This window comes from Xyrauchen texanus, chromosome 8 (assembly GCF_025860055.1).
Source record: "Xyrauchen texanus isolate HMW12.3.18 chromosome 8, RBS_HiC_50CHRs, whole genome shotgun sequence".
NCBI lineage: Eukaryota > Metazoa > Chordata > Actinopteri > Cypriniformes > Catostomidae > Xyrauchen > Xyrauchen texanus.
In genome coordinates this window covers 1,962,718-1,988,463 of record NC_068283.1, presented here as the reverse complement: position 1 = coordinate 1,988,463, position 25,746 = coordinate 1,962,718, and the positions used below count along the sequence as shown (strand labels likewise).

Here is a 25,746-nt window from a genome sequence, read left to right as displayed (position 1 = left end):
GCGTCTGAAAGGCTACGCTTCGGCCGCCATTAGGGCCCTTACATAGTCAACGTGAGCTACGCAAGCAAGCACCGCGAGTGACGCGAGCGACGTGCTCCCTTTCATAGTCCGCAAGCAGACGCACGTGTCACGGGCGATGCGTGAAATGCAATACACCGCTCCCGCAACAGGGGGTAGTACAGTCTGGTGATATTAGTAGAGTCGGGTCACGTCATATTCAGACCAAAATGGCAACTGAAGAGGAGTGCATATTGCTGATTTTATATAGGCGGCATCAAAGGCAGCGCAGAGATAGACGGTGGTATGTTCGCCCTTTAAATCAAAAAAGAGATCAGGATGGTGAGTTTGTGTCTCTGGTGCTTCCCATGCGAAGCATGGACGAGGAGAGACATTTCCAATATTTTAGGATGTCGAGCCAAAATTTGATGTATTGCTATCAAAAGTCGTCCACTTTCTCCCGGACACTCACCTAAATCACCGCTACCCGATTGGAGCTTCGCAAAGGCTTGCAGTGACTTTGCGGTACCTCACAACAGGCATCAGCCTGCAGGCACTCTCTGCCAGCTACAAAATGGGCACCAGCACTGTTGCGGGCTTTGTAGAGGAGATGTGTTGTGCCATCTGGGATGCCCTTCAAGGGGAGTTCATGGCCTTTCCTTCGCGCAGTCAGTGGCAGGACATAGCGGAGGAGTTTTGGAGACAGTGGCAGTTTCCCTATGTGTCGGGCCGATTGATCGGGAAGCATGTTCGCATCAGAGCACCACCACGATCAGGCAGCGACTTCTACAATTACAAAGGGTTTTTTCTATTATCCTTATGGCAGCTGCTGATGCGAACTATAGATTTATTTACGTCGATGTTGGCGCATTCGGTCGTGAGAGCGATGGAGGTGTGTTGGGCGCAGTGCGTTTGGATCCAGACTGGCAGAGGGCAATCTCAATCTACCTGCTCCTGCTGTTCTACCGGGAACCACAACGCCCAGTCCTTATTTTTTCCTGGGGATGAGGCATTTCCCTTACAGGAGAACCTGATGCGACCCTATTCAGGTGAGAATAAAAATAATTGATAACAGACCTGCTCGATAAAATAGCCCAGAAAGTAATGAAAAGACAGCGTGCACTGGTCTTAGCTCGTTTATAGATTGTTTTATATTTATTGTTAATAACATTCTGCTTCTGACCACGCACACACACTGTGCCATACGCACAGTGTGCGTAATTGCGCCAGCCAAGTCATCTGTTCTGTCTAGTTACTGCACTGACACTTATTTGTTTTCTCATTAAAAGGCACGAACCTGCAGGATAGGAAGCGCATTTACAATTACCGACAGGCCAGGGCGAGACGCTGGTGGAGAATGCCTTCGGTATATTGACTGCGCGCCTCGAATTTTCAGCCGCCCGATTGACTGCAAACCTGAAAAGCGGTGAAGCTTGTGAAGGCGCGCGTGGCTCTCCACAACTTTCTGGCATCCACTGAACGTGCCAGATACATGCCCGCCACCTTTGTGGATGCGACGTCTGACACCGGAGAGGTCCAGCCTGGAGAGTGGAGGCAGCACGCTGTGGGGACCGGAACATGGTCGACGGACCACGGTGTTCGGTCGGCAGCAGCAGACCCTCCCGAGAGCGGCACTTGTCAGGGAGCAGCTGGCTGACTTCTTTTTATCAGATGCGGCGTGTTTCCCCACCAGTACAGTGTGCTACGATTGGGTAGCACTGACCAATAAATTGATAAAAGGTCGCTTGGAAGCATGAGTTTTTTTTATTAGTTAACACTTCACACATTTTAACTAATTTGGTATTATGTGAAAACCATTAATTCATATCCATATACAATACTAAAATTATGCCTTCTGAACGTACAGCCTAGCCAACATTGAAATGGTGACAGAGTAATTAATTTTCATATTAAGGCTACTGAATGTTGTTAACATGTTTCACACAGAACATGACCTAACAAATGTCAATAACAAATAACGTCAGTAACAGCATGTAGCCTACAATATTGGAAGACAAATAGTCAAATTAAAAGGGCTCATACTGCCGCATGAGCTGTTTGATATCGCGCATCAAAATTGCGCTTTGTTCCTGTGGGAGATTTTGTAGAAAATGGCACAGGTAATTACAAAAAGGGGTGTGTACGTCTCTCTTTTCGCTTTCCCTCTCTCTATCCTGCCGTATTTCCTGCAGCCTATCGAGGAGCGTACGCTCAAATGTATCCATAATCGGCCTGTGGCTTTTAGCTTCCTTTTACCACCACGGAGGCTGATGATGTCGGGTGATAGGGGATGAGATGGTGTAGAAACGGTCGAAGCCACTAGTGTCGGGGTAGTGGGAGGGTCAGATAGAAGTGGGGAAAACTGGGATATGGATGAGTCGGGATTGGGGGTAGATGAAGGTGCCTGATCTCCCTGCGCAATAATGCTTTCCTCCTCCTCCTCCTCGTCTCCCTCACCTGCCTACACAGAAAGAAAATGTAGGCCTACTCCTGTTTCAAACGTCCTGACCAAATCAGTAGCCTACCATTCTCAGTATAATGACAGCTATAAAGACATAAAAATATTATAACTTAAATTTAAATGTACAAATTGAATGGATTTGAATGCACGCCCACACACACACACACACACACTCCTATCTCTCTCTCTCTCCTGCCGTAGGCTATTTCAGCCAGTCTCGAGAAGGGCACACGACTGACTTCTAGATAGGCTACGCACACGACGTTGTTTACATACCGAAAAATTTTACTCTGTACTCCTATGCTTTATGAATTCACTCAACCAGCTAAGTTGAGTCAATACTTTGGGTAGTCGAAACTTAGCTGCCCAGCACCACTTCTGCACGCCACCTTCCACTTTTTGTAGCCCTAGTAAACTTGTCACGGTGATTTTTCCAGTCCGCTTTCACATTCTCTACGGTCTTTCCCATCACGGTTGCAACCTCCTCCAGGCATTTTCCAACGCTATTTTATTGGAGTGTAATTGCGATCGAACTGTAGTATAAATGTGGATGTATGCGTATAAGCTCGCATAATTTTTCCTCTTAGCCGCCATTGTAATCAAATCTTCTTCTGTAAACATAATATACTTGAATTAATGTACAATACTTGCAATGTCGCCTCCATCGACATCGCGTAGTATTAGCGCGATCGGTAGCGTAGCGTATCAAAAACTAGGACGACACATTTGGCTACGCATCGACGCATAATGGCGGCCGAAGCGTAGCCTTTCAGACGCGTACGCGTACCGATGCGTTGACTATGAAAGGGCCCTTATGCGTCGATGCGTAGCCAAATGTGTCGTCCTAGTTTTTGATACGCAACGCACCGATGCGCGCAATACTACGCGGTTAAAAATTATGCGAGCTTATACGCATACATCCACATTTATACGACAGTTCGTCGCAATTACACTCCAATAAAATAGCGTTGGAAAATGCCTGGAGGAAGGTTGCAACCGCGATGGGAAAGACCGTAGAGAATGTGAAAACGGACTGGAAAAATCACTGTGACAAGTTTACTAGGGCGCACAAAAAGTGGAAGGTGGCGTGCAGAAGTGGTGCGGGGCAGCTAAGTTTCGGCTACCCAAAAGTATTGACTCAACTTAGCTGGTTGAGTGAATTCATAAAGCATAGGAGTACAGAGTCAAATTTTTCGGTATGTAAACAACGTCGTGTGCTTAGCCTATCTAGAAGTCAGTCATGTGTGCCCTTCTCGAGACTGGCTGAAATAGCCTACGGCAGGAGAGAGAGAGAGAGAGAGAGAGATAGGAGTGTGTGTGTGTGTGTGTGTGCATTCAAATCCATTCAATTTGTACATTTAAATTTAAGTTATAATATTTTTATGTCTTTATAGCTGTCATTATACTGAGAATGGTAGGCTACTGATTTGGTCAGGACGTTTGAAACAGGAGTAGGCCTACATTTTCTTTCTGTGTAGGCAGGTGAGGGAGACGAGGAGGAGGAGGAGGAAAGCATTATTGCGCAGGGAGATCAGGCACCTTCAGCTACCCCCAATCCCGACTCATCCATATCCCAGTTTTCCCCACTTCTATCTGACCCTCCCACTACCCCGACACTAGTGGCTTCGACCGCTTCTACACCATCTCATCCCCTATCACCCCGACATCATCAGCCTCCCGTGGTGGTAAAAGGAAGCGCAAAAGCCACAGGCCGATTATGGATACATTTGAGCTGCACGCTCCTCGATAGGCTGCAGGAAATACGGCAGGATAGAGAGAGGAGAGGGAAAGCTAAAAGAGAGACGTACACACCACTTTTTGTAATTACCTGTGCCATTTTCTACAAAATCTCCCACAGGAACAAAGCGCAATTTTGATGCGTGATATCAAACAGCTCATGCGGCAGTATGAGCCCTTTTAATTTGACTATTTGTCTTCCAATATTGTAGGCTACATGCTGTTACTGACGTTATTTGTTATTGACATTTGTTAGGTCATGTTCTGTGTGAAACATGTTAACAACATTCAGTAGCCTTAATATGAAAATTAATTACTCTGTCACCATTTCAATGTTGGCTAGGCTGTACGCTCAGAAGGCATAATTTTAGTATTGTATATGGATATGAATTAATGGTTTTCACATAATACCAAATTAGTTAAAATGTGTGAAGTGTTAACTAATAAAAAAACTCATGCTTCCAAGCTGACCTTTTATCAATTTATTGGTCAGTGCTACCCAATCGTAGCACACTGTACTGGTGGGGAAACACGCCGCATCTGATAAAAAGAAGTCAGCCAGCTGCTCCCTGACAAGTGCCGCCTCCGGGAGGGTCTGCTGCTGCCGACCGAACACCGTGGTCCGTCGACCATGTTCCGGTCCCCGCGAACGTGCTGCCTCCACTCTCCAGGCTGGACCTCTCCGGTGTCAGACGTCGCATCCACAAAGGTGGCGGGCATGTATCTGGCACGTTCAGTGGATGCCAGAAAGTTGTGGAGAGCCACGCACGCCTTCACAAGCTTCACCGCTTTTTCAGGTTTGCAGTCAATCGGGCGGCTGAAAATTCGGAAGCGCGCAGTCAATATACCGAAGGCATTCTCCACCACGCGTCTCGCCCTGGCCTGTCGGTAATTGTAAATGCGCTTCCTATCCTGCAGGTTCGTGCCTTTTAATGAGAAAACAAATAAGTGTCAGTGCAGTAACTAGACAGAACAGATGACTTGGCTGGCGCCAATTACGCACACTGTGCGTATGGCACAGTGTGTGTGCGTGGTCAGAAGCAGAATGTTATTAACAATAAATATAAAACAATCTATAAACGAGCTAAGACCAGTGCACGCTCTCTTTTTCATTACTTTCTGGGCTATTTTATCGAGCAGGTCTGTTATCAATTATTTTTATTCTCACCTGAATAGGTCGCATCAGGTTCTCCTGTAAGGGAAATGCCTCATCCCCCAGGAAAAAATAAGGACTGGGCGTTGTGGTTCCCGATAGAACAGCAGGAGCAGGTAGATTGAGATTGCCCTCTGCCAGTCTGGATCCAAACGCACTGCGGCCCAACACACCTCCATCGCTCTCACGACCGAATGCGCCAACATCGACGTAAATAAATCTATAGTTCGCATCAGCAGCTGCCATAAGGATAATAGAAAAAAACCCTTTGTAATTGTAGAAGTCGCTGCCTGATCGTGGTGGTGCTCTGATGCGAACATGCTTCCCGTCAATCGGCCCGACACATAGGGGAAACTGCCACTGTCTCCAAAACTCCTCCGCTATGTCCTGCCACTGACTGCGCGAAGGAAAGGCCATGAACTCCCCTTGAAGGGCATCCCAGATGGCACAACACATCTCCTCTACAAAGCCCGCAACAGTGCTGGTGCCCATTTTGTAGCTGGCAGAGTGTGTCTGCAGGCTGATGCCTGTTGTGAGGTACCGCAGAGTCACTGCAAGCCTTTGCGAAGCTCCAATCGGGTAGCGGTGATTTAGGTGAGTGTCCGGGAGAAAGCGGACGACTTTTGATAGCAATACATCAAATTTTGGCGCCGACATCCTAAAATATTGGAAATGTCTCTCCTCGTCCATGCTTCGCATGGGAAGCACCAGAGACACAAACTCACCATCCTGATCTCTTTTTTGATTTAAAGGGCGAACATACCACCGTCTATCTCTGCGCTGCCTTTGATGCCACCTATATAAAATCAGCAATATGCACTCCTCTTCAGTTGCCATTTTGGTCTGAATATGGTGACCCGACTCTACTAATATCACCAGACTCTACTACCCCCTGTTGCGGGAGCCGTGTATTGCATTTCACGCATCGCCCCTGACACGTGCGTCTGCTTGCGGACTATGAAAGGGAGCACGTCGCTCGCGTCACTCGCGTTGCTTGCTTGCGTAGCTCACGTTGACTATGTAAGGGCCCTAATAACGTTACACAAATATGCCGCAAGTTGTGCCGCCTGGCCGTCAAGTGTTTCATCTCATGCGTGGTACCGATAGTGTAGGAAAACCGTGACGTTTTCTACTACGTATTTACGCGCATGCGTAGAACAGATCGTGCAGGTGGAACGGATCGTGTACCGACAATTATGTCCATAGACATATGATTATGTCTATGGTACCGACAACAAGTTCAACTTTATTCAAATGAAGAGCGACTAACGGAAGCGACAGAGAAGACGGGAGAGCTCACGTGATCCTCTCTCTCTCAGCTCCTACGGAAAGATGGATGGAAGGCTAATTCTTGCTGTTTGCAATTTTCCAGTGCTCTCTATGATATGTCTCTTCCCACGTGCAAGGACATTTTTAAGTAAAATACTGCGTGTAAAGGTGTATCTGAGATTGCGGGGGTTTTATGGACCCAGACAGACCGGCATTTGCATTTTCGCCGCAGATAAACAGCCACTATGGCAAACAGCAAGCGGAACTTCCTTTGACCGTCCAATCTTTCCAATTCATTATTATACAAGTGCACCTCTCTGCTGAAGTATCTAGAGTTCATCGCGCAACAACAGACGTACAGAAGAAACCGCAACATTTACGTGCGCAACTCGTACAAATTTCTTAAAGGCTACTGAACGGAAAGAAGAGAGCAATCCTCTATATTTCCCTTAAAAATGTAACCAATTTGAACATGAACTGCGTCACTGCCCGGACTCCATCTACCATTTCAAATGCATCTATAAATGCTGTAACTGTTGCGTACAGCTACTGTAGCTTCTTGTATTTCCTCTCGGAATACGGTGTCGCAGTATACTAGGCTGCTAATGTTTATTACGAGATTAACGTTTAGCGTTTTAGAATGTCACGCTCTATCTTGTCCAACTTCAACATTAAAGTTAAAGACAGAAAGTTCCCCTATTCTACAGTGGCAAAATATATGAAGTGGCGATTTAAAAAAAACCTACTCACTCAGTTTCCGTTTGGGGTTCCGAAGTTCAGAAGAAACCGCCCTCACATACACGACACAAACTAGGAAAATAAATATTCCAAATTGTAACAAACATTTGAATAATGTGTACATGCCAATGTTCATCAAATATAACACAGTCAAGTGTAAGGTTATTTGTATCTCACACCTCGTACCCAATAAACGAGTTCAGTCATTGTAGATCATCAAAACTCTGTGCAGCTCTTCTCGACTCTCACTGCTTATGCAATCACGTGTGAGCTCATAACTTTCGTTTTCCTGAAGATGAGAGTTATAATTTCCCGCATATTTTTTTTAAACTCTCATAACGCCAGCCTTTTAAACGTGACAAGCCATAGAATGTCATAATAGTGGAGAAAACGGAAATATTTATAAAAAAATATTTGAGCAAAAACGTACTTTTATGCTGCAGTGATCCCTTCGCCCTGCGGTGGGGCTGGTAAAAACCTCTACTTTTTAGAGCGATTTCCATTTTATTTTTGAACATAACCATGTTTTAAAATTAAGACCATGTAATTTAATAGAATGTATAGGCCTATTGGCTACTTATTATTTAAAGTAGCTTACATTTAATCACAGTTACACTGGACAGACTGTCCGGGACAGTCACACCATTTGATAAAGAGCATATTTCAAGCAAAATATAGATTTTTATTATCATTATTTTAGATATTTTTCCGTTCAGATTGCGTGTTTGGCAATGCATGTGGAGGTGTGGTGCTGCAGTCTGATTGGATGGTGATAAGCCCGAGGGCACTGATTGGCGTGCACCTCCTCAGGTAACTCCGCAGGGGATACAGAGGGAACAAAATGAGCAAAACTGTGTCGAAGACAAATGAGTTTTCCCCCGTTTTTCATATAAAACACTGGAAAATAGTTTGTTAGAGCTGATGCGTGTGTATATATACATTTATATGTATATATATATTAGAAATAGTCCCACCCACTGTCATATAGCTTGAGATTTTTTATTATTTGGTCTGAGACCTTCATCCGTAATTTTAAGTATTTTGTTAAAGAATTATTTTAAACAACAAATCATTTAATAGCCTTATTGAAATATTTAACAACATATTGACTAGTCATATTTATATTTGTGACTTTGTACACAAAATTAGACTGTCATGTCAGTCACCTAATTTTTTTTAAGCTACAGCAAGTATAGAGCACCCAAAAGCTCATATCAGCAAAATATTTATTATTTTAATTAACACATTAAATTGACAGCCCTGATAATTTCTTCAGTCCACTAAAATACTACCCATGCAGGAGCTTTTATTTTTTTCCAGAGATGTCTACATATAATGTAGAAAAAGTATCCAATGCTTTACTATCATAGATGTTCATGTGTTATGTTCATCTATAATGTGTACGTCCAGTAAATAAGTCAGTTCACTTATTGTAAAGTCTCTTCACATAATCTATACCAGACCTTATAATAAATCGAAAATACCACTCCAAAACCCCCATTGCCCACCATGATCCCCTGGCTCAAAAATGCTAATGTTTTAGAACAAATAGAACTGAAAACAGTAAGTGAAGAGTTAACAGAGAATGATTGACCCATCTGAAATATAAGCCTGCCATATTTTTATAAGGTTCACCCACTACACTGCACAGCTTAATTTCTTGTGTCGTCTTCAGATGCTCGACAAAAAGATTTGTCACCTTCCAAATGTGTCCATGCTTTACAAAGCACACCATTCTGTCTTTATGTACTCTATAGTAGGCTGCAATGGCATAAACTAGAGCCTGTGTCAGGTGTATTTACAAACTGTATGGTTTTCCGGATCATTCCATTGGTCAGTAAAAAAAAAAGAAATTAGAAAAAAAAGCATGGATGCATTGCACAATGGCAGCGTTTATTAACACATGTAAAAAAGCATCAATGTATTTTAATCAATTTTCTCCAAATGTGCCATTTATAATATATATATAGAACATTATAAAAACATGTTACATTATAAAAGCTCTATTTGAAATCTTTCAATTCAAAACTGAATGTGGTTTGTTACAATGCTTGGTAAGATAAAAATGAATTATCTTGATGGCACTTTGAAGTAAAGCCTCTCTTATGTATTTCCTGACAGCAGTTCATAGATTTGAAGTTCATTATCTATTTGAAACAAAACAAAAATTTTAATTTTTCCATGTATTCTTATAAGAACTATTTCAGAGAATCACCCAAAAGCAAAAATGCAACAATAGCACTATCCAGCATCCAAGGGCATGAATTCACCCAGTTTGCCATGTTTTATTGAAATAAAGTAAGCCAACATATAAAGGGCTTAACTGAAGTTATAAGCATAGGATAATTCATTTAGTCATAATAGTATACCTGGAACTTGAAAAGACAGCCCACCTCTAATGTGACCCAGTTGATTCTGATGTTAACAGCAGCAAATGCAAAGCAAACAACAGCCTTACCTCAGGACCAAAACACACCACACAGTGTCATTTAAAAGGCACAATGGCCACTTCAATTAGCAGTGATCAAAATATGTGCAAATTTATCAGTTCAATAGTACACTTTCTCAGGTTGAAAAGAAAGGTGAATTTAACAAAACATATCAAGACAATACTTCAACCCCAAATAACAAGAAATAAGAGAAATTACATTTAGCATAAAGGATATTTAGTCTATTTTAGGACCAATAAGATTTTTGCACTGTGACATATTTCATGAGTTAAGTACATTTCCCGCCAAATTCTCATTAGTGCTATAAAAAAATTATAATAATTTAAAGCATTTTTACATCATGGTGGTATTGTTGTTCTGCCTTTAATTTATGCTTAAAAATTAAAACAATGATTGTAAATTAACTTCAATTATAATGATTTTACATAATGATACATTTGAATAATAATTATAAAAGATAAATAACAAAATAATTGCATTACAATAGTGAAAATCTTTTGAGCATAGAGAATAAAAATAATTTTGAACTGTTTAGGTTTAAAAATAAATGCATTATATTAATGAGAATATATTGGGAAAATGTGGATAATTTTAAAGAAAATAATATCACAAGGCAAAAATTGTCCTAAAATAGTCTTAATTTTCTTTATAAACTTTATTTTTATTTTAGGGTGAAATATGAGCCTTTCATTTTTTTGTGAGGTTCACCCACCAACATTGCCAGCAGAATTTGTTACGTTCACTTCGTGTTCAACAAAAATATTTCTCGCCTTCCAAATGTGTGCAACAGTGCCCATATTTTACAAAAGTCTTTAATGTTTTAAAAATGGAATGACTACATCAGCGTTCAGTGATCACATAACAGGCCACTCAAAGTCTCCAGCGTCGTCCATATTATCTTCACAAAGAACCTGCAGGTCGCTCACACAAGAGCTGCTGTCTGAAACGAGCACATAAGGCACTTCAGATGGGACGTTGACCGCTGCAGTGACACAGCCGGGGCACTGCAGACCCAGACGGCATCAAGGTAGCGAGACGGATCATCCGGGGAACGTGTCCATTTAAACGAGCCCATCAGTCATTCTGTGCTCCGTGCTCAGCTCAGGTGACACTGACTCTTCAGATTGTGTGTTTGGTAATGCATGTGGAGGTGGTGCTGCAGTCTGATTGGATGGTGATAAGTCTGAGGGCACTGATTGGCTGGTGTGCTGGGAGGGCAGAGTCTGTGTGCTGTGTGTGATCAGTTCAGAGGTGTGGTAGTAAGGCAGGAAGGGGCGCTCCACCGCACAGGAGCGCATGGCCAGGTGTGTGTGTTGCAGGAGGAGAGGGAAGCGGGAGGTGAAGTAGGACACAAAGTCATCTGGAATGGAGCCCAGCGTCTCCTGCACCTCCTCAGGTAACTCCCTGTAATGATGCTTCTGCAGGGGATACAGAGGGAAAAAAAATGAGCAAAACTGTGTTAAAGACAAATATGAGTTTCTCCTTTTTTTTTTTTTTTTTTTAAAACACTGCAAAATTGTTTGTTAAAGCTCTATTAGAGCTGATGCATAATCAGGGTTCTCACTCTTTTCAAAGCACAATTTTCCAGGACATTTTATGTCCCCAACAAGTGTAATATTTAGGCAAAAACATGCATCCATTTAAATCAAGCTTTTATTTGGACATTTCTTGGTGGTTTTGACTGCAGTTTCTCACATCCAGAAAGGTCGTTTCCTACATGGTTCAGTGTGATTATTAATGTGATGACTTTTCCATGACTGGAAAATGGCACTAGAAAATTCCAGGTTTACAGTGCATGTGGTATTACTAACTGGCAATAAATCAATTGCCAATTATCTTATTTAAATATTAAACTTGTTTATATCATTGTTTTTATTATTTTGTGCCATTTTATCTAAAAATGTTTTTTGCACTCACTAATTTATTCAATTTGTCTAATAACAAAGTCCAAAAGTGTCTGTACATGCGTCACAGGAGATTTATGTCATTCAAGTCATGAAAATTCACACCACAGTGTCATTTCCACCACAGGGCTTATACATGCACTGAATAAAAAATAACTTTTTCCAGCAACAAATTCAAGGAATTTATGTAAGTGAGAACTTGGCACTTTCCATCTTGTACATTATTAGTGACGTGAACGGTATTTTCTAGTCAGAAACTCTAATTACAGGAATTCCAATATGGTAGCCAGGACTAGTAATGCGCTCTATTTATGTACATCTTTTTTTTGTCATAAGGTCGATGAGGTATCACATATAAAGAATGACTCAAATAAGCCTTTCATGCCACTGTATTCTGATTGTGTTGCAATAATCACATGATGTTTGTGGTCAAAATCAATAAACTGATGCGATTTAGTAAACTCACCTTATTTCTCATGGCACGTAAAAGATCCCTGACCGATCCACCTTTGTATGATCGAAATTTGCGTAGATCTGAAAGAAGAATCCTTGGCATTTCAATCACATGATTTGCAGAGCAAATATTGCTGTTTAAAGATTAAAAGAGAAATAAAATCATGAGAATGGTCAAGAATAATTGAAATGTCAGAGTGCTCACCAGTCTGTAGAGGGACTGTGATATGATCCCTCCAATCACCTTTCACCACAACCCGCCCCCCTCTCTCCAGCTGCCTCACGATTGGTCCATCTAACGGCTCCTTCTCTATTCTATCACTTACATCCTATAAGACAGTGTAAAACATACAAACACGTCACCTCACAACTGCCACTGAGCATTCAAACTGAACGTTGTGAGATTCATTTTAGATGAATATCGCTGTGATTTGTTGATAACACAACACTGGACATTGGATTGCTCCCTGTGTTTGCACAGAACTGGGGAAAAGAAAAACTTACAAGGGTTGTAACTAATTCATAAAAACTAATTAAATTATTCAAATTAAATAATGAAAATAGTCTACAACTGTCATTATCAATTAGTTGGGTCTGTGCTCTTGTCTTGTACTCATGTCTTTTTTTTGTACAATGTACAGTATCTTTTTTTTGCAGCTGTGGTTTCTCTATTTGGAAGAGACCCAACACTTGAAAACATGGGTCATATGATAAAATGACACTAATGGAATTTGTTAATACTATGTTTAAAATGCTAACAAGTACTTAAAAGCAGATCAAAGTTAGTAAACGTTTTTTATTCTATGTCGGAATGAAGCTGAAACCTCCGGTGTATTTAGGACAACTTCGCAGCACCCCTCATTTTTCCAATGGAAATCTGTAGTGAAATATGGTACAAGTCTTCATTGAGATGCATTGTGGCAGAAATTAATTCACCCTGCTTGCTTCTAAATGTAGTGCCAAGCCCAAGCTAACTATTGTGTTCGTGTGCGGCAGCAGCGTGACAGTCTGCATGGCGAGCATTACCGATGAACGTTGAGTGGAATAACATGCTTTCTTTATGCCATTAATCGACTTATCAATAAAATAATCGACAGATTAATCTATTATCATTTAGTTGCAGCACTACTTAAGATTGTCTTTGCTTGCATCATCAGATGAATTTATATAGCGCTTGTAAAAAATGGTTTGTGACCATTAAAATGCTTTTGGCTACCGATTTTTTGTTTGTGTGTAGTTAGTTTCATTTTTTTGCTGCCTTCCTGGCCAGGTCACTTTTACGAACGAGATTTAAATCTCAATGTGTTTTTTACCTTGCTAAAAATACACTGGCAGCCAAAAGTTTGGAATAATGTACAGATTTTGCTGTTTCGGAAGGAAATTGGTACTTTAATTCACTTTAATTCACCAAAGTGGCATTCAACTGATCACAAAGTATATTCAGGACATTACTGATGTAAAAAAACAGCACCATCACTATTTGAAAAAAGTCATTTTTGATCAAATCTAGACAGCAGCATCACTCCAACACCTTATCCTTGAGTAATCATGCTAAATTGATCATTTGGTTCTAGAAAATCACTTTATATCAGCATTATATCAAAAATAGACTGGCATATCTTAAGGTCAATATTAAGTCAAGAATGGCAAAAAAGAAACCGCTTTCTCTAGAAACTCATCATCAATCATGTTTTGAGGAATGAAGGCGATACAATGCTTGAAATTCATACAAAGGTGTAACTACAGTCATCAAATACAAGGTTCGGCTGAAAATGTTTGGTGGCCGAAATTCCGGAGCATCCCTAGTTCTGAACATTGTTTTCAAATTGGAATAGTAGTTTTTCATGTTATTAATGTCCTGATTATATATTGTGATCAGTTGAATGCCACTAAAATAAAATTTTAACCATCAGAGTAAATAAATAAATACTAACTAGTGTGAAATTGATAATTTCTGAAATGTAAGCTACTGATTTCAAATTATAACTAATCAATATATTACATGTAATCATTAACAATAAGTAATCTAATTTAATTATTTTTGCATTACTTTTAGAAATACCCATTTTGACAATACATTAAAATTAATTATTAGATTTTTAAAGTACAAATGAACGCCCCTTTCATTAAACATTATTAAACATAGTCAACTTTTTCCTTTTTTTTTTTTAATTAGTCACAGAATAAATCAAAGGTGATTTAAGGCTAATTTAAAACACTTTTTTACTACCATTAAACTTCTTTAAGCTTTCATTTACTAAAATTAAAAATAAACAAAAACAACTCCGATATCCACAATGTGCATCGTCACTTTTTTGATCCGCGATCATGACACGATAAACCGTTACACCCCTAGTTACAACCCAACCAACTAACCTGGAAGAACTGCAGCTGTTTTTCCAGGCTCCAGAAAAATGGATGTTTGAGCACTCTGTCTGCTGAGGGTCTCTTCTCTGGCTCCATACTCAACATCTGCTCAATCAGGTTACGAGCAAGAACATCCTCTGCATGAAACGGCATTCACACAATCAAACGGTGAAATCACAAATGCTTCTGATGCTTCTGATGTGAACATGCACTGGTCCTACCATGTCTGTCGGGCTGTAGGTATTCCAGCAAGTGTGCACCCTGTAAGATGTTTGCCTGTCGCTGCAAGGACTTTCCAAAGGGGTGATGACCCTCAGATACCACGTAGTAAAACACACAGCCCGCAGAGAAGATGTCTACCAAGCAGGTCTGAAATATCAGAGAGAAGTGTGACTGTCTGACCACTGAGAGTAAACAATCTGGGCTAGTTGCACACAAGTATGAACGTTTTGATATGTCTATGTCTTGTCAGGGCAATAGAGACAGACAAAAATGTGGTTTAGAGAGAGAGAGGCAGGAATAGAATCAGGATATGAAACAGGCCATTTTTATTTTCAGTTACATAAACTCAGCACTTTTGTGGCCTCTTTAGTCAGCATTGCAGTAACTTGTGTGCTAGATTGTGGTTGACTATTGGGAACGATGTGGTTACCCAACATACAACATTAAAATGACCATGTTAACATGCACTTAAGGAAATGGGTTATTCCAGGGTTTTTGGAATAAGTAATGTTCTGAAACATGATGTGAACACTGATTTTCTTATGCCGCTTAAAGGGGTCATGTCATGGGGAATCAAGTTCCTTGATATTTTGACATATAAGAGGTCTTTCTACTATAAAAATATATTGTACATTTTAACTCAGAACTTAATCCCCAATGCAATAAAAGCATTTATTGAAACCAAGTTGCCAAAATGCCTCCTCTGGTACATTTGCTTATTTGTGATGTCACAAAGGGTACTCATTCTTTAATAACTGCTTCTACAGCAAAAACATCAACACCTGCTTTACATCCTCACACACTTAGCCCCGCCCACTGGCGGGTCAGGTCGTAAAGAGCAAGATATAGGCCTACTGCTCTGCCTCTTGTTGTTTTGTGCATAAACTGCTCAACAAACTGTTCTTTCACCCAGCTGTGCTATTTTTAATTGTTGGTGTATGTAAACATGCACTAGATAGACGTCTTTGACCGTTTTTATGTGTTTCTGGTGATGTGCACCTTAGTGCAGGATGATATTGGAAACTGGATGTGTTTTTCTTCAAAGTGCTTTGGACAATGTACGAGGTAATGTGGATGTGCAAGCTGGCTTTCCCCGTGTGCGCACACACTGGCATCCTCGCAGGTCCAGGAGCAGAGTGGGGAGGGCACCGGCCGGATTAGATGCGCTGCCGGACTCTCTCCCTTTGAGAACACTGGCCGCCACAGAAGCCTAGGAGGTGAGCGCGTGCGGCCGTCTGACCCATCTTTGGACATTTCATGGACAATCCCCCTTCCTACACAAAGCCCCGATTGACCGTGAGGGCACCAGATCCCTCTTTATTTTAAATACTTTTTTCCCATGAAACATTAATTCCCTTTCTTGAGCATTTTATGTTGTTTATTGTTTAAAATAAAAGCCTCTCCCAGGCTGATGCTACACCCACTGTGTCTGTTTCTTGCTCACCTCACCACAGGGGGGTTTCTGTAAAGTAACACCAATAATTTGCAATAATTTGCACTGTGTGTGAGCAAGGTGAGCATTTAAATTTGTGTGAAAAATGCAGGAGGCAGCCACAATATGCTGCAGAGTCTAAAGTGTCAGCTAACTTGCTCAGCAAGATTATCTTCCAACCCCAGCATGAGAGTGGCTGACCAAAAAGATAAAACTGATGGTAGATTGAGGAATTTTTTGCACCCTTTGTGGCAACACAGAGAGCACAATGTATACTAACTGACATTGCTAAAAGAGTCTGTGTGCAATATACAGGTATAAGGTGTGTTTCAGGCCTTAGAAGCGACATATGTTTGGCTTTATTATATAAAACAACACTTGAAATGAAAAACAATAAATATTAATTAGTATTCTTAATAGTATTGTTATACTAGATTTTTGCCATTTCTTGTGCGAGTTAGAAAAAGTGTGGACCTTGTTATGGTGTAAAATCTAAATCTATACAAGTCTGTATTTGAGCTCTTACAGGGTTTGGCTTTGCATCTTCACTGAGCACCTCCGGTGCAATCCAGCCCTCTGTGCCGGGGACCCCTGACCTCCGACTAAAGCTGTGTCTGCCTACCGCCAGCTTCTTACAGAGACCGAAGTCTGAGATCATCGCCTTCACTCTGCCATGTGTGTTCGGCATCGATACCAGGATGTTATGTGGTTTCAGATCTCTGTGAACTACAAAATAATTAGACCGTCAGTGTCAATATTCATGTTTCCGTACAAGTTACTAAGCCTGTCGTTGTTATTAAATAACTGTCTGATAGCGGTTTTAGATCCAACCACGGTTATTTGAGACAACTGTGATTATTGGACATTCAAATTCCAATCACATTTTAATGCCCAAAAAAGGGAATTATTAAGTGAATATACAGTTTTTTTTATTTTTTATTATTAACTATTTTTATTGATTCCAGTCACAGATTAAATAAACATGACAGTAAATACAAAATCAAATTATATGAACTTAAAAACCCTTCCCTCCAAACAAAATGAAACTTGAGTGCCCAATACATCACACATAAAACTCTGAACCCTCAACCAAAATTCTTGGATCTTAACACACCACTAAAAAACATGGGTTGTGTCCCCATCTTCTGATTGGCATCGCCAACAGGTGGGTGTATTTTTGAGACCAAGCCTATACAATCTAGAGGGGGTCCAATATAATCAATATTTTTAAGATTTTACATCAGACGCACCCTTGCATCTCTAGATGCAGACTTGATGTTTTTAGAATCCCAGCCCACACTCCCTCCTCCGATACCAAGTTTAAATCTTTCTCCCATAATCTCTTAAGAGAAGCTGAAGCTCTGTCTCCCAGACTCTGAGTTAACAGGGAGTAATACCCTGATGCCTCTTGACCTTTTCCAAAAGCAGTAATAACCACTTCCAGAGTATCTGCCGCTTTAGGGGGGTGTATGCTACTCCCCAAAACAGTACAGAGCAGGTGGCATAGCTGTAAATACCTAAAGAACTGAGATCTGGGAATCCTAAAATGTTGAACAATATTTTCAAAGGATCTCCACACTCCACTCTCATATAGGTCACTGAGCGTATTAACCTTTCTCACAATCCACTCTGACCAGCAGAAAGGGGATTTATCAATACATAAGGTTCAACCATATGCTCGAGGCAACATTTAAATAAAATTAAACAAAAACACTCTGGACACTTTTGTCCATACGTGTGCAAATGCGAGATAACAGGTGTGACTTCACTTCTCCGATTAGTTTGAGAGAAAGGCTTTGTAATGGCAAAATAGGGGCAAGAACTTCCTGTTTAACACAAAACCAGGGAGGTGGAAGCGACCAATGAGACAAATGTCTAGGACTGAATGCATAATAATAAAAAAAGAATCTTGGGTAGGCCTAGCCCACCTTTGTCAATTGGCCTATGTAACTTATTGAAATGTAATCAGGGACGTTTACCATTCCAAATGAAGGACTTCGCAATGCTCTCAAATTGCTTGAAATAAGAGAGGGGGACATCTACAGGGAGAGATTGTAGCAGGTTATTGAATTTTGGAATACAACTCATTTTAATAACATTAACCTTCCCAATCATAGATAAATGTAATGAAGCCCACCTGCCCCGCATCGCTCGAAAACCTTTCTATTAAGGGGTCGAAATTAACTAACTAAATCACACAAATTTGCTGGGAAAAAAGGCCAAATACTTAATGCCCTATTTGGGCCACTGGAAGGCACCCGGCTAAAAAGCTGTTACTGGGCAGTACGCTGTCAGAGCTAAAGCTTCGGATTTAGACCAATTGACTCTGTATCCTGAGAACTTGAATGAGAAAGGAATGAATAATTCTGTGGAGGCAAGGCATAGATCTAGTGGGGTCGGAGACTAATAATAAAATATCATCTGCATAAAATAAAACCTTATGCGCCACACCTCTCACCACAACCCCTGGAAAAATCATCTTCCTTTCTTATCGCAGCTGCTAATGGTTCCAGGGCAAGACAGAAGTAAAATTAATCAATTTGTTTGTACCGCAGCTACCGGGTGTTTATAAAGTAACTTAAGCCATCCAATAAAAGTATTCCTGAACACATATATTTCCAAAATCTTAAAAAGATAATCCCAGTCTACCATATCAAACTCCTTTTCAGTGTCAAGTGATATATGGAGTCTGATAATTTACCACTTACCACATGATATTGATGAAACACCTAATATTATCAAAAGAGCTGCGGCCCCAAATAAACCATACCTGATCTATATGCATGTAAGAGATGTCATAACTTTACTTAATCGGTTAGCCATAATTTTTTACAATATTTTTAAGTCAATATTTAGGAATTTGGATGGTAACTCTTACACTCTTTGGATCTTTGTCCTTTTTAAGAATCAGACTGATCCAGGCTTGTGTCATGGTTGGTGGAAGCTTTACATTCTTTAATGATTCCATATAAACTTATAACAAAAGTTGAGCCAGCTATTTAGCATAAAATATAAAAAATTCAGCGGCAAAGCCATCTGGCCCTGGAGCCTTGCCAGTAGGCAAGGCCTTAATTACCTCACCAAGCTCCTCCAAGGTTATCTTAGAATCAAGATATTTTTTTTGCTTAGTTTAGGAAGTTCTAACGGTTCCAGAAAGTTTCTAATATCTTCATCAGTAGACGATTATGTGGAACTATAGAGAACAAGATAGAATTCCTTAAAGGTATTATTAATATCAATAGCCATGGTAAATGGTGGAAAGACTCTCTCTGCTTTATATATCTAGCCAAAAGCTTCCCTGCTTTTCCCCCCACCGACTCAAAGTCTTGCTCTGAATAGCCAAATGTCACCTTCCGCGACATAATAGTATTATATCTGTAATTCAGTCAGGTCAAGTGCTTCAGCTCAGCACTTTTAATATTCCCTTCCAACTCCACGAGTTCTCATGCTTTGGATTTTTTGATGAATGAGGCATACTGTATGATCCGACCCTTAAGAACTGCCTTAAGTGCCCCCCAAGCCACACCCACAGAGGATACGGAGGACCAGTTGGTCTCCATATAAACATTGATTTCAGCCTTTAAAATTTGTTGGAATTCAGGATTTTGCAAAAGGATTACATTAAAGCGGCAACATTATGGTTTCTTTTTCTCCGTATGTGGCAACACCTCTAAACTCACAAGGGTGTGATCGGAGACTAAGAGGTTTCCAATTGAGCAATCAACAACAGATACAATTAGGGACTTAGATATATCTAAAAAAAATATCTATTCTAGAAATAAATCTTATGAACTGATGAAAATAATTTATAGTCCCTACCAGATGGGTTCAAAAGTCTCCAAATATCTGTAAGACCACGATTTTTAAACATCCTGTGAAGCGTCAATGTTGCTCTAGGTGGCTTACACACTTTTGCTTCACTGAGTCCATCAACAGATTGAAGTCTCCTCCCAATATTATATCATGAGGGGTGCCAGTGGCTTGCAACATCCCTTCAAGATCTATAAAAAAGCCCTAATCTTCAGCGCTTGGTGCGTAAATATTAGCCAAAATCAAACTTTACCCCCTAAATTTCTGCTAAAACAATAATGACTCTTCCTAATGTATCTTTAATCTGTTTGAGACATTTGAATTGTAGATGCTTAACAGTGTAATGCCTCCCCTGCTCTTACTTGAGCCAGCACTAAAGAAAACATGTCCACCCCATATCTTCCCAAATTTTTCAGCTTCCTGTGGTGAAAGATGCATTTCTCGAAGAAACACTAACATATTTATGTTTAAGAAGAGAAATAACCTTCCTTCTTTTAATGGGGTGCCCAAACCCATTCACATTCCATGTGGAGAGAGACAATGCACTCATATTAACATTTGACATTGACATATTAGAAAAAATAGATTGTGTGTCAAAAAAAAAAGATAACTACAACATTCCAACATTAGTGCAACAATCAAACCCCGATATTCCCCCCAAACCAAACAAACAGAAAAAAGACGTGCGCATCAACCCCACGCACGACAGCGCCAACTGGCTTCTATACCTCTAAATTCAAACAGTCCATGTACACCTACGAGAGCCCCTGCGACATCTTTGCTATCGGATTGCTGAAGTTCGGTGTTCCTATACAAATTTTGTGAGACAAAATTACACAATAGAAGATAATCTATAAAACAATCTCCAGCCAATAGGCGGAATAAATACAAAGAACGTGCAGATTCATACACATTACTGTGTTCCTCCACAAAACAAACTCTAGCCGCTAGTGGAACCAGCAAAAAAAAGGCTGTTCAGATTCCTCGGACAGTCAAACAAATGTATAGTGAGCCGGCCCATTCGACTGGTACATGAGTGCAACGAATGTCCCAATCACTCCAATGTCTTGCAAGAAATATTCCACAAAACAAACTCTAACCAATAAGAGGCATAAGCACAAAGAACATGCAGATTCAACCACAACACTGTCCCGAAGGAGTGCTGCTACACAAAACAAACTCCAGCCACTAGGCGGAACCAGCACAAAAAGAAACAAAAAAAGGTGCTTCGTTTCCTCGGACGGTCAAGTGAATGTTCAGTAGGACCACTTGGCTGCAACAGGAGTACCACAAAATTACTTACTCAGTCCATTGACTTTACGAAGGACATAGCTTGCTGGGGACATGTAAATATTTTATGGCCATCCTTAGCATCTATTATGGCCCATCTCAATTTAGCCGGGAACATCAGTGCAAAAGCGGCTTTCCGTTGATGTAAGAGTTTCTTGCATTCCTTGAATCGATCACGTTTCTCTCGTCGAATTCGCAAAGTCTGAGAACAAGAAAATGCTGTGGTTCTTCCAAGAAAGCCTAATTTTACTCCTCGCGCCTCACGTAACACAAGATCTTTATCGGATGATCTCATAAATTTGATCAGAATTGATCGGGCCTGTCACCCTCAGCGGATTGCAGAGCCAGAACCCTGTGAGCTTGCTCGATTTCCAACGTATGGCCTGTTATGTCGAGCAGACTCGGAAAGAGGCCGTCCATTTCACCAAATCCTGACCTTCTTTGTCCTCGGGAATTCCAACAACTCATATGTTATTCCTCCAGTTATGATTCTCCAAGTCCTCAAACTTCTCCCAGACGCGCTCAAAATCCACCTTGGTCGCTAGCAGATTAGCAGCTAATTCCCTCTCCAATGACTCCAGATAATCTATCCGTTTCTCGACATCCCCCACTCTTGTAACAACCTTAGTGAATTTAGTCTCCATGGCAGTGATGCAATGACCTTCGACAGTGTTGTCGATAAGTTCAACAATTCTAGCTGAATTTTCTTAACTTCTCAGGCCAAATCGGCTCACAGGTTGCGGCCCGTTCGGGGGCGTCAGCTTGAGCACATAAGTGCCTTTTAATGTCTCCAGAGCTCGAGGATTTTGAATTCTTTGAGATATTGTCTTCCTAGAACAGTTAAGAATCAGGGTGTAACGAATCTCACTGGTTTATGACATAAAAAGTATTAAAACTAGCAAAGTGCGCAGAGCTCGCCGTTCACACGTCCGAACCCCGCATGGCGTCACGTGACTGTGAATATACTGCATTAATGATATGAGCTATCTATTTCCTCTCATATAATGACATAATTGCAACACAAATTCAATGCAATATTTTATGTCCGCTGGTTTGTAGCAATGTAATAAGCAGGATAATGAGCACTGAATCAGTTGTGACAGGGTGATAAGGATTTAGAAGATTTAATAAAGATTTATTTTGCGATAACAACTGGCAGACTGTACATTATCTCTTAAATATAGTCCCTTTAAAGCAAGTCCGTTCACTCTGCAACCATTTTAGTAATGCCCCAACAGTTATTTCCAGTCATACAAACAATTCCTTTCTACTTGAATGGGGAAAGACTGACATCTGACAAGTTTTTTCTTCAAATAAATATGCCAAATTACCAATAAAAACTGGTGTCCTGAATTTAGATTTTATATATATATATATATATATATATATATATATATATATATATATATATATATATACACACACACACACACACACTCACCTAAAGGATTATTAGGAACACCTGTTCAATTTCTCATTAATGCAATTATCTAATCAACCAATCACATGGCAGTTGCTTCAATGCATTTAGGGGTGTGGTCCTGGTCAAGACAATCTCCTGAACTCCAAACTGAATGTCAGAATGGGAAAGAAAGGTGATTTAAGCAATTTTGAGCGTGGCATGGTTGTTTGTGCCAGACGGGCCGGTCTGAGTATTTCACAATCTGCTCAGTTACTGGGATTTTCACGCACAACCATTTCTAGGGTTTACAAAGAATGGTGTGAAAAGGGAAAAACATCCAGTATGCGGCAGTCCTGTGGGCGAAAATGCCTTGTTGATGCTAGAGGTCAGAGGAGAATGGGCCGAATTATTCAAGCTGATAGAAGAGCAACTTTGCCTGAAATAACCACTCGTTACAACAGAGGTATGCAGCAAAGCATTTGTGAAGCCACAACACGCACAACCTTGAGGCGGATGGGCTACAACAGCAGAAGACCCCACCGGGTACCACTCATCTCCACTACAAATAGGAAAAAGAGGCTACAATTAGCAAGAGCTCACCAAAATTGGACAGTTGAAGACTGGAAAAATGTTGCCTGGTCTGATGAGTCTCGATTTCTGTTGAGACATTCAGATGGTAGAGTCAGAATTTGGCGTAAACAGAATGAGAACATGGATCCATCATGCCTTGTTACCACTGTGCAGGCTGGTGGTGGTGGTGTAATGGTGTGGGGGATGTTTTCTTGGCACACTTTAGGCCCCTTAGTGCCAATTGGGCATCGTTTAAATGCCACGGCCTACCTGAGCATTGTTTCTGACCATGTCCATCCCTTTATGGCCACCATGTACCCATCCTCTGATGGCTACTTCCAGCAGGATAATGCACCATGTCACAAAGCTCGAATCATTTCAAATTGGTTTCTTGAACATGACAATGAGTTCACTGTACTAAAGTGGCCCCCACAGTCACCAGATCTCAACCCAATAGAGCATCTTTGGGATGTGGTGGAACGGGAGCTTCGTGCCCTGGATGTGCATCCCACAAATCTCCATCAACTGCAAGATGCTATCCTATCAATATGGGCCAACATTTCTAAAGAATGCTTTCAGCACCTTGTTGAATCAATGCCACGTAGAATTAAGGCAGTTCTGAAGGCGAAAGGGGTCAAACACAGTATTAGTATGGTGTTCCTAATAATCCTTTAGGTGAGTGTATATATATATATATATATATATATATATATATAATTTTTTTAGCTGTAATCCTGCTAAAAACGTTTTATAACACATCTAGTGATGCATTAAATGTTCTCCTTCTACTATTTTCTCTGGCAATATAAAGAGCAATACATTAAAAGATGAATAATGTGTTTTACTGATGTTTACCTATACTAAGAGAATGCAAATGCGCCAGTCCAGACATGGTTTGTTCTAGCATCGTCACCGGCTCCAAACCGTGGCGGTTAAAATCCTTTCGTTCAACATACTGAAAAGAAAGCACAGGATTTATAAATTAACCATGAATCATGCCGATGAACTCTCAATATGAGGTAAACTATTAGGGTTCAAACCCCAATGACTTTTCTTTTGCCTAAACGATAACAGAATTTAATGATCTGGGGATATTCGATAGACGTTTTGTCATTTTTGTATAAAAATCCAGCGATTACATACAAATCTAGTTTTATTGCAATCTTAAATTTGTGAATGTTAGATTAAAGTGATCAAACATCAGGTTGTGTTGTCTGTGGTACCTCCTGTAGCGTGGCGCTGCAGAGCTCTATGGCGATGTACTGAAACTGGCGATCTCTCTCCGTGCAGAAGTAACGAATCACATTGGGATGCTCGTCCGACTCACGCAGCAGCTGAACCTCTCGATCCGCAAAACTGAAGCATTCCGGGAGAATTCTCTTCACAGCAACTGGGCGGTTATCAAACTGACCTCTGAAAATATAAAGAGAAAAGACATTAGACTGGATCTGAATAAATCAATGCACCATGAATAATGTTTGAGATAGCAAAGTTCACTCTTTGGCTCTTGCCTGTAGACGATCGTTCCCTCTGCACCATGACCCAGAACATCTCTGGGATTGAATGTTACGTTTCCAATTCGTACAATGTTGATCTCTTCCTCTGGAACGAAATGACAAAAACAGTCAAACAACAGAAAGTAAGGGCAGACATGTTGACTTTTTTACAGTTTGTCATTTGGTGTTTGTTTGACATTGATAGCATACAAATTGTAAATAAAAAATTGTGTATTTTAAAAAGGAGTTTATTGAAGTCCACAGGGCCAAAAGTGCCCATAGTTGAAGAAACACCAATTGTACATACAAAGTTATAGTAAATTAGTGTTGCACATTAGAGGCAAATTAGGCAGAATGCAGCTCTGAGCTGATCTCACCTGCGTCCTCGTGCTCATAGGCTGAATTTGCCATCTCAGACAGGGACATGTTGGAGTGGTTTGACGCCCGTGGGGTGACATTAGGACTGCTGTGGGTGGAGCTCTCAGAGCGCGTGCGGGCCGCCTCCAGGAAGTCAGTGTCGGGCGGTAGGTCTGCAGGCTGGTGAAAGATGAGCTGCTGCTGCTGCAGGAGCTGCAGTTTCTCCTCCATTTGCTGCTGAAACTGCTGGTGCTGCAGCTGCTGCTGCTTATGAACACTCTGAACACAAACCCAATGACACAATACATGATAGTATACCTTTCTGATCACAGCTGTAATTTAGTAGAGATGGCGACCTCAGAGCTCGTCAGAGTGTGTTTACCTTTGGGTAGGTGATGACGAAGGCCACCCATCCGGCCAACAGGAAGGTGCAGAAGATGATGGTGGCCATGTCCTTCAGCATAGAGTCCACAGGTGTCTCCAAACGAGGGGGCCGGCCGGGGTTCTCCTGCAGAGAGGAGACGGGTGGAGGCAGTGTGCTGCCGTCATCCATTCCACTCTCATTCACCTTCTGAAACACAGCACACACTCACTGTAAGACACAAAATGCTCTCACATGTCACAGTTTAATCAGATCG

At 40.9% G+C, this 25,746-nt stretch overlaps 2 protein-coding genes across 7 annotated transcripts in view; both read right to left on the bottom strand.

The window, feature by feature from the left end:
- Window positions 1-7,613, bottom strand: part of samd9l (sterile alpha motif domain containing 9 like) — a 33,195-nt gene extending 25,582 nt beyond the window's left edge. For 2 of the 6 annotated variants that reach the window (XM_052132818.1, XM_052132822.1), the window contains exons 1-2: window positions 7,542-7,588; window positions 7,368-7,427 (exon numbers count right to left, since the gene is read on the bottom strand). The gene's annotated coding sequence lies outside the window, so the exon portion shown is untranslated. Of the gene's footprint in view, window positions 1-7,367; window positions 7,428-7,534 lie in introns of all 6 variants that reach the window. The other 4 variants (XR_007971146.1, XM_052132820.1, XM_052132821.1 and 1 more) reach the window with 4 other exon arrangements.
- A 1,614-nt stretch (window positions 7,614-9,227) lies between these two features.
- LOC127647465 (serine/threonine-protein kinase/endoribonuclease IRE1-like) overlaps window positions 9,228-25,746 on the bottom strand; it is a 97,398-nt gene continuing 80,879 nt past the window's right edge. Inside the window, exons 12-22 of the mRNA XM_052131725.1 lie at window positions 25,491-25,679; window positions 25,129-25,387; window positions 24,767-24,857; window positions 24,479-24,668; window positions 24,111-24,210; window positions 16,710-16,909; window positions 14,751-14,898; window positions 14,539-14,666; window positions 12,368-12,491; window positions 12,176-12,243; window positions 9,228-11,223 (exon numbers count right to left, since the gene is read on the bottom strand). Coding sequence (XP_051987685.1) covers window positions 10,867-11,223; window positions 12,176-12,243; window positions 12,368-12,491; window positions 14,539-14,666; window positions 14,751-14,898; window positions 16,710-16,909; window positions 24,111-24,210; window positions 24,479-24,668; window positions 24,767-24,857; window positions 25,129-25,387; window positions 25,491-25,679 — 1,854 coding nt within the window. The 3' untranslated portion in view covers window positions 9,228-10,866. The remainder of the gene's footprint in view (window positions 11,224-12,175; window positions 12,244-12,367; window positions 12,492-14,538; window positions 14,667-14,750; window positions 14,899-16,709; window positions 16,910-24,110; window positions 24,211-24,478; window positions 24,669-24,766; window positions 24,858-25,128; window positions 25,388-25,490; window positions 25,680-25,746) is intronic.